The 16,823-nt window shown below is 41.6% G+C and overlaps 1 protein-coding gene across 9 annotated transcripts in view; it reads left to right on the plus strand.

Annotated features, from left to right (window-relative positions):
• UHRF2 (ubiquitin like with PHD and ring finger domains 2) overlaps positions 1–16,823 on the plus strand; it is a 120,079-nt gene that overhangs the window by 31,142 nt on the left and 72,114 nt on the right. For all 9 annotated transcript variants that reach the window (XM_053291936.1, XM_053291940.1, XM_053291937.1 and 6 more), the window contains one exon: positions 2,412–2,674. In XM_053291936.1, coding sequence (XP_053147911.1) covers positions 2,412–2,674 — 263 coding nt within the window. The remainder of the gene's footprint in view (positions 1–2,411; positions 2,675–16,823) is intronic.

Raw genomic sequence — 16,823 nt, forward strand, 5'->3', positions numbered from 1 at the left:
CTGCACCATTAGGTGGCTATGTGCTCTATTAGGATGGATTTTAGGATGAATTTTAATAGAAGCATTTGTGCCTGGGTTCATATTTCAAAGAGGATTTTTATTTGTTTATATTTAGGAGTTATTAAGCAAAACCACATATGTGATTAATTTTCAGTAGTCTTAGAATTTAAAATTGCAATTAGAATTTTGGTGTTCTGTCTCTAGAGAAATACTGAATTGTTATAACATAATTTTAGTCAATTGGAAAAGTATTAGGTAAAACTAATTTGTATAAAGTTAAATCTGTTATGGTACAGCTTGAAGTCGTGATTAATGTTATTAATGTGTTTGTCATGGGAGGTTTTTTGTGTCCTGTTTTCAAGCCACTTACTGTGAGCTTACTGTTAGGTTGTATCTTAAGTTGTTCTTCCAAGAAGGGCAGGCACTGCTAGTTGTGCGGGGTGGGGAAATTTTGCTGATTCTCCCCTCCCTCTCTTGCAACCATCTGTTCTGTGTGCCATTCTACTCTAACTTTCAGGAGCCAGTTTTCAGAAGATGTAGGTATCTGTAGAGGAAATCAGGGGATTATGCAAATAGAAATTCCTTCTATTTGAAGAACTACTTCGACTTAGTATGTAATTCATTCATCATAAACAAACATCTACAAATCCACTTGCTGGCTTGCCAGTGGAGGCTGCCCCCAGTGCTCTGGCAGGCTGGACAACCAGCACCACCTACATCTCCTCTCCAGAGATCTCATTTTCACTGCTATTTTTGAGAAGGTAAGGAACAGCAGAGACCGTTTCTGAGCAGGAGAGGGTTCCCACTGTTTCTTACCATCTCCATATCCCAGTGCAAATGACAGAAGACTCATTTCTCTCCTAAGCCCTCTGCCTGTGTGCCAGAAAAGGATCTGAAGCGGAAGAGAGGATTGATGGTGAGCACAGATAATGGCTGGCTAGTGAGCTAAGCCTAAATTTGTGGATTCCTGATCATAAATAATCTTATAGTTATGAACAATTGAGGCTTATTGATTTCACTAGAATTTAGGCACACATTGTTGGAGTGCCCTGTATTGTGACCTTTAGAATAACTTTATGGGCTTTACCAGATGTTATAAAATGCATCCTATTTTCAGTGCTATACTAGGGGGCTGACTCTGGCAGGTAAAGTAGGACATAGATGGTGTATGTGTATGAATAAATGAAAGCATACTAATACAATGCCAATTGGCTGATACTGTCTTTCCACTCTTTCTTGTTTCTAAGTGAGAGATAGGGAAGAATGCAGCCCCTAAGGTGTCTCCTCCACACCGCTTTAAGTTCATTTTAAAAAATGGAAAATGGAGTTTGCAAAATGGTGGGGTTTACAAAGGGCAGGAGGGTTGGAGGTAGATTTGCAAGTGTTACTTTTGTTTTTTCCTTTTAAAAGGGTTAAATAACATTTAAAAAAAAAATCACAAAGTAATATGGTCATGGAGTGAGTGAGTTGATTTGCTGATCACCAGTGATGTCGTAGACAACGACCAATAATATCCTTTGACCTTTTGCACAAATACAGTGTAAATTGCCTAGACTGTTAAAGTGGTGTGATAGCTTGGGTGGGTGGAGTCACATTTCCAAATAACAAAATATTTGGCAGTATTGGGACTAAGATTTGCATGAGCAAAATACTTCTGCTCACACATGGAGGGCTGATTTTTTACTTCCCCTTCTCATTCTCTCTGTAACCCGCCCCTTGTGCCTGCCAAAAAATATGTTTGTGACGGTCAGGTGTAAAAGGATGCAGAGGAAGGGGAAGATCAGTGAAAAACAACCCCTCCCCAGTGCACAACTGGAAACATTCCAATCATACAAATGCAGTGTCACAATCTCCGAAGTGCCCATCTTCGCTGAAAGGGCACTTACCTATTCACACAAATTCTACTCTAAGTGAGTGGCAGGAGCATTGGTGATTGACAAGTTAGGGTTGGGACTTCTGACCCATTTATAGCACTGTACACAGCTACAGCTGCACATTTTTGAAGGTCTGAATGGGGCTATAGTTGTGCTAAAACCAGGAATTTGTGCAATTTTGTTCTTGTACTATGGTGCTTTGCACTAGTTCCTTCCACAAGGGCTTTATTAGTCAACATGCCAACCAGTGTTGGGAAGAATGATACAGAATAGGAGCAGCTCTGTTTTTGTTACATCTGTGGCTTCTTACCTTTTTTTGTTTAAATTCTTTTTATTGCACCTTATAAGAAAGTGAAATCAATATGGTAGCATTCAACTGACTCTAAGAATTTATAGGTAGAATGTACTTAACTACAGTTAAACTAATGTAGTTGTACTTTAACTGGAAATACAATTAGTGCAAAATGTCCACATTGTTAAAGTTAGGTGTTTGCTTTTTTCAATGTAACACTTACTAATTGTCATATTTATTTTTAGATAAATGAATTGGTGGATGCTCGAGATGTTACTATTGGATCCTGGTTTGAAGCCCATATAGAAAATGTAACGCGAGGAACAAAAGGACATAAAAATGGAAAAGCTCAAGGAAAGAGTGGCAGTAATTACAAAAGGACTAATGGAAACTTAAGCCAAGATCACTCTAGAGAAAATACAAACAATTTGGACAATGCACCTTCCACTTCATATTCAGATTTTATGGACACTGATGAAGATATTATTTATCATATCAAGTATGATGAGTAAGTGCTGCTGATATTATTATGAGGACACCATGTGAGTTTATATGGTTTGTATAAACTAAGCATTTTCACAAGAAATTGGGATCTTTAAGAAAACAAGTTCAAAGGAAACAGTATTTTTAAAGCCATAAAATGTTTCTGTTGGGTATAATGACTTTCTTGGTAGTGACAGGATTTCTTTTGGAAGTTTGGACAAAATATTTACTTTAGTTCTTTCCTTTCAGAAATTCAGCTCTCCACAGGATGTGAAGCCATAAATTACATTTGTAGTAGTATTTTGTTGCAAAAGATATGTGTGGAGTACAATCAGTGCATAGTATTTTAAGAAACATTCTCTAGAAATAACAAGAGGTTTGAAATTAGTAATTAAGAAGCAGATTGTAAGGCAGTCTTGACAGCCTTGATTTATTTTACCTTATTAACTTTTACTATAGAGAGTACTCTTTGAGAGAGAGATGAATTCACCAGGTCGGACATAATGCTAAACTGCAGGTAGGCAATACCTGAGGTTAAAGCACTGAAGCGGAAAATAGCACCACACATGATCTAGTAACTGATATTTTGTTGCCTTTGCCCACTGGCTAGAGTTGTCCCTCCCTCTTCCCTCCCAGGCTAAATCCCACCATTTGTGGTGCTGCTTGCATTGACAGACTGTAGGCATGGCGTCATCCAGCAATCACTGGCGACAGTGTAAGTGGGGGTGTACACATTGCACTCGGATTCACTCAGATCTTCTTATCATCCAGCCGTCATCTTTGGCATTACAAAGATAAATTAACCTTTTCCTCCCAACAATCACATGGCTCTGCTACAAAGCTGAAACTGTCCTCCAGCCCCATTCCTCCTATATGAAGCCACATCTGAAATCTGCCCAACCACCCCAAAAAACAGTGGTTAAAAAATAGAACCCAGAAAAATATGAAGAAAGTGTCATATGCCCTTTGGTATAAACACATTACAGCCTTCATTGCTCTGATTGTGGAATGGGGGGGGGGGCCTTTGCCCTTTTGCATTGTGTGTCGTATTTATATTGCAAAGAGGTTACTTAGCTTTTAGGTGCCCTGTGGGCAAGAGGGATAGTGCTGATTTGCATGGTGGCCAATTTCATTCAACGCATACCCAGTGTGTAGACATGTGTGTTAATTATTGTAGGCGTGTGTTAATTACCTTGCAGAGGTAATCCTACAAAGTTGTTTTTGGATAAGATGCCAAGGAAGGTTATTAAGACCACCCCCCATGCCCTTATGCCCAGTTCTGGTTCTCTGCCTTTAAATGAGGAAAATCTAGGAACGTGGCATGCCTGTTGCCAGGCAGTGAAAAGAGGGGTGAGGTGATGAGTTGCTAGGCAATGGAAGGAAGGATGTTCGCTCCAAGAAACAGCGAGAGACGCCTAGAGCTGACTCATTTTGGAGTTGCTCTGAGCCTCCCTCTCTATGGTCACAGGAGAAGCTTCAGCACAGACCCCAGTTTACAGTGGGTGCTGAATTTGAATGACACGATGGGGCCAGCGGACCTGCGGTTTCAGCAACCTGACCAACTTGAAACTGAGGGCTCAAACTGAGGTTTTGAGGCACGAATGGAACCGCGCTTGGGAATAAATCCGCATTCAGTCAGAAATGCCATCCTCAGGTATGTTTAACTGTGGTTTGGCATTATGTCCAAGTTGGCCCGCTGTGTTTGATGAGTGAATATAGGAGTTTTAGTTTCAAGAAAATTGGTATCAACATTGCTTATATATTCTAGGTGTATGGAGAGTCCATCTACTTTTTTAGGTGGGTAATACCAAGAGACCCACTTCCACCAGATCCCAATACCATAGGTACTGTTCTCTCTACTGTTCATAGAAACCTCTTGGCATGAAGTTGTTATTGGGGTGAGGGGTATCAGCTGTTGGTCAGATTTGGCTCTGAGGCCTCCAGTTGCTGATCCGTACTTATTCTCATTCGTTATGCCTTGGTAACTCGACGGTCCCAATAATGTTTCCATCAAAGTCCAAGGCAAAGTATGATCTGCTTCCTTTATATGAATTTGAGATGTGGATTGTATTGTAAGTTGTTTTTGTGCAAATTGAAGATGCCTCCATTTGAACAAGAGCGGGGAGGCAATTCTTCTGTCCACCCCTTCCCACAGTAAGCACCCCCACCAACCTATTATCCTGCTCCAGAGGATCCCTCAACCTTCAGGAATGGACTTTTAGGGCTTGTAAGAGGCTGCTGTGGGCAAGACAGATGCAGAAGTTAGCTTGCCTGAACCTTCTTCCTTACAAGCTAGAATTAGGATACAACCCATTGTGAGATAATTAGTTTGCATTTCTCTGTTTATAGAAGAAAGCCTGTTAACAGATGGCAGATATATTCTGTGGTGTATCAAGAGGGATGAAGAAATATTTAAAATCAACCTGTGACTGTTTTGTTAGTATTGTAAAATTCAGCTTATTACAGAGTCTAGTATTTGTAGTAGCCAGGTAGTTTCCTTTGTTGAGTTCTTGGTGTACAAGAATCTGTTTTTGTATAGCAATTTATATGATGGGAGATATGGTCTTTAAAATGCTAAATCAATACCTTGTGTAGGTGGATAGTGATCCACGACAGTCATAAATACTGGGTTCTGTGCCTGCACAGACCACTTTGGGTAAAACTTGTTAGCACCTTGAGACGCTGCCAACTGTCCACTGCTCATCCTCCATGCTCTCTTATATCGGCGGTTAGGTGTTCCACTTCCAGTTTCTTTCTGACTGCCAAAGCGATCACTTCTTCTGTTTCATTAAAGCTCGGCGGGGGGGAAAGGACAGTTATTTTGGCTATGACACGGATCGGAAAGGACTACCTTAACGGATAGAGACAAAAATTAAAAGATAAAACAGTGTATGATTATGGAATGGAAAACGAATATGACTGAGACTTACGATTTAAACTTAGGTACACGGTGGCTTTACTGGCAAGACTAGGATCGTAATACGACAACTCTAATTGGCATTCCCCTAACGAACCTCTCATGAGCGCGAGATCCCCAAGGGAGAAAACCATCTTTAAAAGGTGTGTAAGTTGCGAGGGCAAACTCCCCTCAACGGATGGACATCAACAGTGTTTGTTGTGTTTAGGAGAGGGACATAGCGCAGCAGCCTGTTCAATTTGCTTTTCATTCTCCAGGCAAACTTTTAAAAATCGAGCAGCCCGTCTTAAAGTGGCATTACTGGAGAATGCTCTGAATCCTGTTATGCCCTACTCTCCCTCAACATCGGGCTCGATGTCGAAAATGGCACTGAGGACTGCAATGAAAACTCAGTCTAAATCCTCGGTGTCTGGGGTGGCAATGGCGAATACAAATGAAGAGTCATCCTTCAAAACACTGAAAGCCCCTAAAACCAGTCCCAGAAGGGACAAAACAAAGAGGGTGAACCGGTAACTACCGCCCCACCTCCAAAGAAGCACCGTGATAAATCACAGAGAAAACACGGAGATAAGGTAAAAGAAACAACCCCGTCACATATGGGATTGCAACATGTAAAAAACCCATCAATATCAACAGAATGACATTGCTCATTAAGTCTGCCAGCGGTGGGAGCTTGGCATCGGGCAGTCTCACTGTTGCCTGCTCCACCCCACAACAGTCTCTGTCGACGCTGGGACTACAGCTGTCTACAGCGACGTCCTTGGCATCGAAGCCTGATAGATGCTTGCCTCTTACGCTTGACATTGAGCATGAGTTGACCTACAGCCTGAGTCTCTATTGGACCCAACAGCAGCGAGGGACATCATATGACTGCTAGAGTCAGGGGAGAGTACGCCCTCCACGACAGCGTTCAGGGGCTTCCTTACCCAGGGACTTGATGTCGAGGAGGGAGAGGAACCTGAACAAATCCCTCCTGTACCACAAACACCATCCTTAAGAAGCTTGTATGAGGACAGTCCAGGGGCTGCTGCCACACAAATGCTGGGAAAATACTGTTACTCTATCTCCAGAAGAGTATTCTCAGTTTAAGCAATGACAGGCACAGAAAGCATTTCCTCATAAAATGCAGTTGGCCACACAGCTCACCCCAAGACAGAATGATTACTAAGATACATCAGTGCAGACCACAACACAGCAGACGAAGAATCAGGATGTGGCTGTCCAAACAAATTTCTTACTGCCTCCGATAGTTCCGCCCTCACATTTCCAGTTGGTGACGTGCATTCAAGCACAAACACATTTGCCAGCAGAATGGGCAGAGCACCATACTATGGCAACGCAGATGATGTCTGTCCCAAAGAGTATTGCAGCACAAACAGTGTTGGCAAGGGACTCTGTCCTGCATGTGTTGGATAAGAGAGGTTCCTCATCAGAGAGGAGTAGGAAGCAGTCTGCTACTGTAAGGTCCACTTCCTCTACAAATGGCAGGGAGGATGTTCACATAGACAACTGCAGACAGGACGGAAGAGATGCTCATAAGGACATTTCCAGGCATTGTGCCTCAGTACAATCTTCAACGGGCCCCACAGTTGGGCATGAGGAATCGTCAGATGATGAACAGGATTATGCATCAGACTCGGCAAGTGCGGAGTCTAATGTAAATAATGAACATATCCCTGAACCAGATCAAAATGTGTCAGCAGTGCCATGTATTTCACCAATGGAGGAGATGAAATCTTACCACCAGCAAATAGCAGAGATGGCAGAGGTATTGGGATTAAATCTTAAACAAAAGACTTCAGATCTGGATGATCCAGTGTACAATTTTATGAAGGCTACAGGTCTACAACCAGTTTACTTACCTATGCTACCTGTCATTATGAAAGCTGCAAAATCTGCTTGGGCAATTATCCAGACTTCAATGCCAACATCAAAGAGATTGGAAATATTATATAGAATACAAGACGAAGATAATGAATATTTAATAAAACATCCCGAGCCAAATTTATTGGTACTAGATTATGTTTTAACTTCCAAGGGAGGAAAACGCCACCCCACTCCTGCTGACGAGGGAAGGAAGCTAGATTTCTTGGGAAGGAAGACTTATGCAACAGCATGCCTAACAATTAAGATGGTCAATTATATAGCATGCCTATTGAAATATACATATTCTTTATGGGAGACATTGAATGAAGACCACACAAATTTGACACCTGGGGAATTTCAAATTAGATTTGAAGCTACTTTCATAAAAACTATAATGGCAACGTGCCAGCAGCTGAGCAATGCAAAACATCTGGCGGAATCGGAATCCTGCACTCTGACTTCGACAATAACATTGAGGAGACATGTGTGGTTGCGGGCAACTAACCTGCAACAAGAAATGCGAGATTGCATAGAAACTCTGCCATTTGATGGCAAGGGGCTATTTTGAGAGGAGACAGACACCTCCATGGAGAATTGGAGAAAGTCAAAGCATGCTGCATGCACATTCACAACACTGCCTAAATATAGCAATGTAAGATATCAACCGTATCAACGGCGGCAGAATACGTACCACCAAAATGAGTGCAGGGACTACAGAAAGCCTTACCAAAGGTATACTCGTAAACCCTTTGCAAGAAATAAAGTAAACCAACAGAACCATAACAAGGCTGTGCAGCAGGTCAAGCAACACCTTTGATTGGTCGTGGAGCCCATCTGCATGGTTAGTACCCAACCAAGCTATGACACAAACCATCAACGCCAGACAACACGAAGACTCTGGCGTCTTCTGGAAACATCAGACTGGCAAGTCATGTGCAAGCATCGCACCACATAACATCAGACCAATGGGTCTTGAGGATAGTCGAGACAGGGTATGCAATAGAATTCGTGACACTACCAGAATTCATGGGCATAAAGTTCACTCCCAAAATGGCGACACTGATGGAGGAGGTCAAAGAATTGTTGGGGAAACAGGCCTGTATCGCCAGTGCAATGGGCTCACAGTCAAGCGGGATTTTATTCTCGGTACTTTCAAATCCCAAAGAGGGATGGGGGCATCTGCCCAATAATGGACTTACGTTGGTTGAACCAGTATGTTGAAGTGAAAAAAATTCATGATAATGCTGCAGGCAATCCTTCCACTTCTGCACAAAGAAATGCGGATTGCAATGTTGGATTTAAAGGACGCATATTTTCCTATCGGCATACAGGAGAACCACAGAAAATACCTACACTTCACATTGGGTAAGGACATATACCAGTACAATGTGCTACCCTTCAGCCTAGCGACAGATCCAAGGGTATTCACGAAATGCATGGCAGTGATCATAGCCTGCCTGTGGTTGCAGGGCCTCTCTATCTTTCTGTTTCTGGACGACTGGCTTCTCACTGCGAAAGCAAAGGAACAGCTGGTATCACAGCTGCAGTGTGTAACTACTCTGTTAAGCGACTTGGAAGTTAGAATCAATTGGAAAAAATCACATCTATTTCCTGCCAAACGACTTGGGTATATTGGAGCAGAATTGTATATGGAAATGCAAAGAGTGTATTTGCCGAAAGACCAATATGAATGGATAGTCAAGATGGTGAAAGCTTCTCACATGTCACCACTGCAGAGGGCAAGAGTGATTCAGGTATTTTGGGGCCTAATGGCTTCTTGCAAGTCAACGGTGCGCTATGCAAAATTACAGCTGAGAAAGCTGCAGATATGGTTCTTGGCCGAATTATGCCCCAACATCGACCCACAGAACAAGCTGCTACTTGTTCCAGAGGGAGTGTTGTCCTCTCTACGTTGGTGGAACAGTGAGGCAAATCTTCTTCAAGGTGTGCCATTCAGGACCCCAGGACCCACAGCCACGATAACAACCGATACCTCAATGATAGGCTGGGGAACACATCTGTTTCATCTCAGGATACAGGGCCTTTGGTCACCGCAGGCGGCTACACATAAACTTCTTAGAACTCCTTGCAGCATACAAGGCGTTAAAAATGTTCCAGCAGTCTATATTAAACCAAGTGGTCCATATATAGATGGACAACACCACAACAATTGCATATATAAACAACCAAGGGGGAACGATGTGGCGAATGCTGTGTTAGTTCAGTCTACAGATGTGGAATTGGTGCATTGCATGGAGAGTCCATATGGTAGCCATCCATATAAAGGGAGAAGACAACATATTGGCAGATGCATTGAGCAGAACCCACATTCTGCAACAGCAGGAATGGTAGATGGAGCCAGACATTCTGAAAGAACTATTTGCACGTTGGACAACACCAATGGTAGACCTTTTTGCGACGCTGGACAACAAGGTGCAAACAATACTGCTCAAGGATGGGGCTGGGAAAGCACTCAAAGGGCAATGCATTCCAGTTCCAATGGACGCAGGGTTTATTCTATTTGTTCCCTCCATATCTATTGCCGAACAGGGTGTTAGCCAAGATGCTGCAAGACAAAACCAAAGGGATTTTGAGAACCCCCCCGGTGGCCAAGGCAGCCATGGTTTCCACAGCTACTCAAACTGTCTGGATGGAACCACAGGTGTCTCCCTCAATGTCCCAACTAAATAAGTTAAGAAAGGGGCCAGCTGCTGCACCCAAACCTAGAGACACTAAAACTCACAGCGAGGAGGATAGGTTACTGAACAAGATTATGCTTAACCAGAGGAAAGCTTCCACAAGAAGAAATTATGATGCCAAATGGAAGATGTTTTGTACTTATGCAAAGACAAAAGCATTTAAACCCAAGCGTGCAGCATTGAAAGATGTGCTGCTGTATTTTACAACATTAAAAACAAAGGGGCCTGCAAATGTATCACTAAAAGTCAATTTGGCTGAAATATCCGTCACAGCAGATGGGATGGGAAAACAGTTCTCCCACCTGAAATGCCAGAACTTCATGAAGGGCATAAACAATGTCTACCCTCCAGTGCGACAACCACGGGACAAATGGAGTCTCTCACTGGTGCTTGCCTTGCCACATTGACAGAACAGCCTTTTGAACCGATGGCAACAGCACCCATGAGGCTGGTGACCTTAAAACGGTATTCTTGGTGGCGATAACAAGTGCAAATCGTGTGAGTGAACTCCTTGCATTACGCATGGATGAACCCTACACTACGTTCCATGAGGAAAAAGTGGTGATGCATTTGGACCCAGAGTTCACACTCCAAATAGTCACAGATTTCCACTTAAACCAAAATGTGGTTCTTCTGAAATTTTTTAGAAATCCTTCCACAGCATTGGAATGATCTATGTATTCTTTAGATGTACGCAGAGCAACACTGTTCTATTTGAAATGAACAGCAGACATCAGGAAAACAAAACAGCTCTTTGTATGTCCCATAGGACAACATAGAGGCTACCCTCCATCTTGCCAACAAGTGTTGCATTGGCTAGGTGGACAATATTCTTGGCATATACACTAGAAAAAGTGACTCCACCAAAATCTGTGAAAGCCCATTTGATGAGGGCATATGCAACTTCAACAGCACTCTTGTCAGGAATAAGATATAAAGACATCTGTATGCCGGCATCCTGGACTTCAAACCAGACGTTTGTAAAGCATTATGCGTTGGATCTTCACTCTGCAGCGGTGGTTGAATTTTGGAGGTCTATGCTTAAGAGGGTGCTACTGTAGCTTGCGACTCCCACCACCAACAGGCAAGCTAGTAATTCACCCAATATTTATGACGGTCGTGGATCACTATCCAGGTAAACAGGTTGCCTACCTGTAACGGACGATCTGGTAGTGATCCCCAACATTCATAAAACCCTCCCGGCCATCCCCGCAGTAGAGCGCAAGCAACTTTGCATTTAAAAACAAAAAACAAAAATCCAGTCAACAAGAAACTGGAAGTGGGATGCCTAACCGCCAATATAAGAGAGCGCGAAGCACATGCAGTGGATGGTTGGCGGCATCTCAAGGAGCTAACAATTTTTACCCAAAGTGGGCTGCGCGGGCATAGAACCCAATATTTATGAATGTTGTAGATCACTACCAGAACATCTGTTACAGGTAAGCAACCTGTTTTTTTGCAGTTAACTTAAGGAAACTATTATTTAAGGTACCCAGAAATCACACTTTTGGCTGTTTATAATTGAGAGTAACGTAATAGTGTAGTAACAGATACTGGGTTTAAGTTGTCTCTCAGCAACTTGGTATTTTGTTAAGATGTTTGTTATTTTCTATGTGCAGTTAAGTGGGCTAGCTCATGTTTCTTACTGGGTTAAGAAAGTAGCATCTGAATGGACACTGTCCATTTATTCAGGGCTGTTGCTATCAGATATAAACACAAGCCTTTTATAACAGTATTTGTTACAAAGTTATAAATTGTTCAGATTTTAATTTTACTTTTTTTACACCTGCAGTATGTTCAGTTTCATGATTGTTATGGTCTCCCATGATCAGTGCAAGTAGTACGATATATTAGATTTAGATGAAAACGGTAAACGTTTGGAAGGAAAACGTCTTCAATTGGTCATATACTGAAAATCAAATCTACTTAAATCAGTGTGGAAAAGACCTATTTCAATCAAGTTTCCTGCATGGTGTTAAAATATTCAGTGAGCAAACATAATGCATATTAATTGGTTTTTTTATTAGTTAAAATATTATGGGGAGGAGCCAAGCTCAGTAGTCTATCTGGGTTCTCATAATTTTTCAGATCAGGTTCTCAGAAATGGTTTGGTGCTCAAAGATATCAGACATCACAGATTCCAGACGTCATATAGATATTCTATATAGAACCTTTAAAAAATAAAAATAAGCATGTGTCTCCATAAGGGTGCAATTCTATGAACACTTATCGGAAAGTAAGCCCCATGAGCAGGTGGGAGTGACCTTTGGGTAAACGGTGCATAGAATTGTGTTGTGATTCTATACAGATGTTCCAGGGAGTAAGCCCAGTTGCTGCTCTCACACACAGCCTGCTCGGAACTTATAAACTCTGCAAACCTCTCAAACAAGCGAAAGGGATTTTTTTTAAGTCAGTGGTTCAAAATGGAAGATGCTCTGTACTCTGAAGTAGAATGACGGATATTCACCCTACTACACCAAACAACAGTTGATGAGTACACGGGGGAAAACAAATAGTGATATTCTTTAGTGCTGGAATTAGCTAATCCAACTGATTAGATAAAGAAAAGGAAAAAGCATGAACAGTATCCTTCAGAATACAATTTTGTTTTGTTTTTAATAAGCAATTAGGCTGTTTGTAGAGCACCCAAATTTTTTTAGCAATAGCAATAGCAATAGCACTTACATTTATATACCGCTCTATAGCCGGAGCTCTCTAAGCGGTTTACAATGATTTAGCATATTGCCCCCAACATTCTGGGTACTCATTTTACCGACCTCGGAAGGATGGAAGGCTGAGTCAACCTTGAGCCCCTGGTCAGGATCGAACTTGTAACCTTCTGGTTACAGGGCGGCAGTTTTACCACTGCGCCACCAGGGGCTCAACTTTAGAGCAACTTCCCTGACAAGCATTCATATATGAAAAAAGAAATGGGTGTGGGGGGAGAGAAAGAGAGGAGGAAGGAAGGCAGGGAGAGAAAAATAAAGTGAGGAGACAGAGAGGGAGTGAGAAAGAGAGAGGGAAAGAAATCAGCTTCAGAGCAAACAAAAATGCAATTCTTCACTCAGGACAGGCATTGTGGGGTGGGAGAGCGTAGAATTCCCTGCCGGCTACTTTTTCTCCACCTGTCTTCAAACTGAGCCACTGCTTGATTGATCCACTGGCGATCCACTGCTGGCGGATTCACTCCGGCCAGCATTTGCTCTTACTCCTCCTGAGTCCTGGCATCTTTTTGAGTACGCTCAGTAAGGCGTGCCATGCATGAGTACCAGCGTACCACTTAATGAATCCCTGGTTATATCATATGTTTTGCATGAAGATAGCCCCAGGTTCAGTCACTGGCATTTCCAGGCAAGGCTGGGAAAGACCCACATCTGAAACCCTGGAGAGTTATTGCCAATAAGTGTAGACAACACTTGTAGGGGAAGAATGGCAGTTCAGTCCCCAAACAGCAAAGCAAAAACAATTTGGTGAGAAAGCAGCAAAGCAAGAGGTCTTGAGACAGTTCTTAAGTATTGAAGGATTTATTTTTTAAAAAGGTTACAAACAAATGTGAAAAAGCCTACAGCTTAATTTCAGCTGTAGCTCATGACTGAAGAGAGACCAAAACAAATAGCCATCTTGATGAGACAAATTGGAAACTAACACTGGATGAACAAAGAAGGGAGAAGTCCAGCACGTTTGCTCCCCCCTAATGCTCCCCCTCCCCCTAGTAGTCACAATGAGACATTGCATCTGATGCTGCCAGGGTCCTAGCTCAAACAACACTGACCTAGATGAAGTAATGGTCTGAAGGCAATTTTGCATGTTCCTGTCTTCAGAATACTGGTTTATGAATAAATAGCACATATATACTAGTTAGGAACCTATTTTACAGCATGTGATCATGCAGCCCAGGTGTCTTTTGCAATACAAATATATATCTTGTTAGAGACAAGTGTAGCATGGAGGGATATCTGAAATTTATTTATTTCTGTTTGGCTCTTAATGTACATGTGCATGGACTAAACAAGATCACTTACTTTTGGAAAGGTTGTCATTCTAAGTACACTTGCTAGGAGTCTCATTGAACTCAGTGGAGTTTACTTCTGAATAAATATGGTGATGATTGCTCTGAAAGTGCTTAGAACACTCCACAGGCAAGGGCTTTTTTTTACTGAGCAAAACTTTGTTTCTCTATGAGATGGAACGTAGATGTCAATTGTTTGGGGTTGGTAGAGGCATAAATATTCATAATTTGAAAAATGGTTGCTTGCTTCTCAGAACTCAAGTAATTAGAAGGCAAGAAATAAGAAAAGAAGATCATGAGGAGAGCTTAATAGATTATTCTGGTAAGATATTGCATAGCATCTCCTGTATTGTAGCTCCTTTGCTGATAGCTAGTTCCTGGTACCAGTCAGTCCCCATAATAAATGTGATACATGATGTTGTGTTGCATCTGTAAAGCTTGACCTCAAAAGTAAGTTTTGACCTCAGAACACCCTCTCCCCTGCTTTTGCTTTTGCATTTTAAAAAAGTTTCATTTAATTTCAGTGTGTTTTGATGATAAAGGGTTAAATCTGATAAAATTGTATGCTTTAATATACTGTACAGTGTTTTGTAGTAGCAGTGTCCTGTAGGCCTTTTTTTGCACTGTGGGAATGGCTGTATCTTCCTAACACAGTGTGCACTCAGTTGTGCACGAGCACTCTTGTACAAATGTGGTTGCATGATAGTATGGCCACTGGAAATAATGGCTATACCAGTGGGCAACTGCTTTTGTGGAAGAGTACATGCATGCTGAGTTAGGAACACACGGTGCACAAAATGCCCAGAGGGCGCTATGCAGTATGTAAGCTGTTGCTCTTCATCTGAATGCCCAACAGCAACAATAATGCAGTAATGCTGCACTAATGCAAATAACAAAGATGCACACATTCAAGAACGTTGCATAGCTGAGTAGATGCTCAAAGTTGCACAATCTCTTGTGGACTCGGCCTGCTTCTGCAAATACTGTGCTTTGGTAACCCCTCTTAGGAATTGAGGTTTTGGGTTCAAGTCTCTCTCTCTTTATATATATATATATCTATATCTGTATATTTTGAGACAGTGTATTTCCCAGTGGTTGCAAGAAAGAGAAAGAGAACAAATAAATAAATCATTTCTTATGCCAAACTCAAGGATTTATAAACATTTACCTTTTTTTGGGGGGGGGTAGAACCAAATTTGCCAAGCATGCATAGAGGTAAACTTAAAATACCCAATTACAAATTAGTAGAAAATCATAAAACATACATACAGTATCATCATAGGGCCACTAAATAAACACCCAAACCAAACCCCAGTCTCATTCTTCTAAGGGAACTATCCCAACAGTACTTCTACACAGTCCATACTGAAAGTCCCGTGGGTGAGCAGCCGAAATGCCGAAGACGTGGTGCAACGAGGTCAGGCGGGCCCATCCAGAATCTCAAACCAGCATGCAAATCTTCCCCAAAGAACAACTGCAATATATAAGCAAGTTCATTAAAAAAAAAAAAAATCTCTAAATCTCTCTTCTTCTCTGCTCATGAGCTTTCTGCTGGGCTTGAAAACTCTAGAAGATTATAAGCACCTGAGCATGTGCCACAATCCATTAAGGAGGGGGAGTAGAGATCATACACCCTTTAGTCCCCAGTTCAGGGATCCTACCAATAGTACTGGTAGTAATGGTGGGGTTTACATTTGCACAACAAGGGGTAGTAGATAACTTTGCATAAATTCCCTGAAATGTTTATGGACGGAGAGAGTTTTCACAGCAGGAGGTGCACACAAGTTGCACAAGCACACCCTAGTGTGCTTGTGTGCACAAGCAACACTAGTGTGGGACTCCAGCTCCCGACTTAGTGGAACTAGGCAGTGCCACGTTTTTGCATTATTGCAGCATTAGTCTGGATGCCAGCTGGTAATTATAATAGTAATAATAACTACACATAAAGTCATTGCAGTCTGGATCACTCTTATACTCCCAGTATTCTTATCGGGCAGGATCCAGACAAAGCACCTTTGAAATAAATGAAACAAGTTGGTTATGGATAATTTAAGTGCCATTAATTTCAGTAGGATTTAGTTGTTACTAATTTAGTCTGGATTCTGCCCATGGTTTTTCCTTAGGGAGGTATGTTTTTACCAGGTTGAACAAAGTATCCCAGAATCCAAATAGCAGTGAACTAGCTTTGTCTGGCCGAGCATGCTTTGCCCTTGAGTTTCTTGAACAGCAGCCTATAATTTCACACGAAGGCAAGCTACTTGTGAAGTTAGAAGTTTCAAAAGTAATTTGTAATATGGTATTAAAGTCTGCTGTTCAGAGAATAAAAGTCATAATTCACAGTGGCATAGTAAAGACTTTGGGGCATACTTAAAGTTTAAAATGTTTTATCAATAAATACAATATTGTAGCAGATTAGTTAATTCACAATTAATTAAATATTCAAATGGTGATTATATAAAACTGTAGATTCAGATGTTAAATTTGTTAGGGTTGTGGAAATAAAATTGGAAACTGTAAACTACATTTTTATTTGAAATGTGAAATCTTAATAACTGGAATATCCTATGGCACAGTATAAGCACAAGCCAAATTACTTTTTGGCAGCCCATGATGTTCTCTTCAGAGTATGATTTGAGTACTTGCATATGTTTAGCAGAAGCATATCACAATTATTCTTCGGCTT

Source organism: Hemicordylus capensis, chromosome 2 (assembly GCF_027244095.1).
Source record: "Hemicordylus capensis ecotype Gifberg chromosome 2, rHemCap1.1.pri, whole genome shotgun sequence".
In the NCBI taxonomy this organism is placed as follows: domain Eukaryota; kingdom Metazoa; phylum Chordata; class Lepidosauria; order Squamata; family Cordylidae; genus Hemicordylus; species Hemicordylus capensis.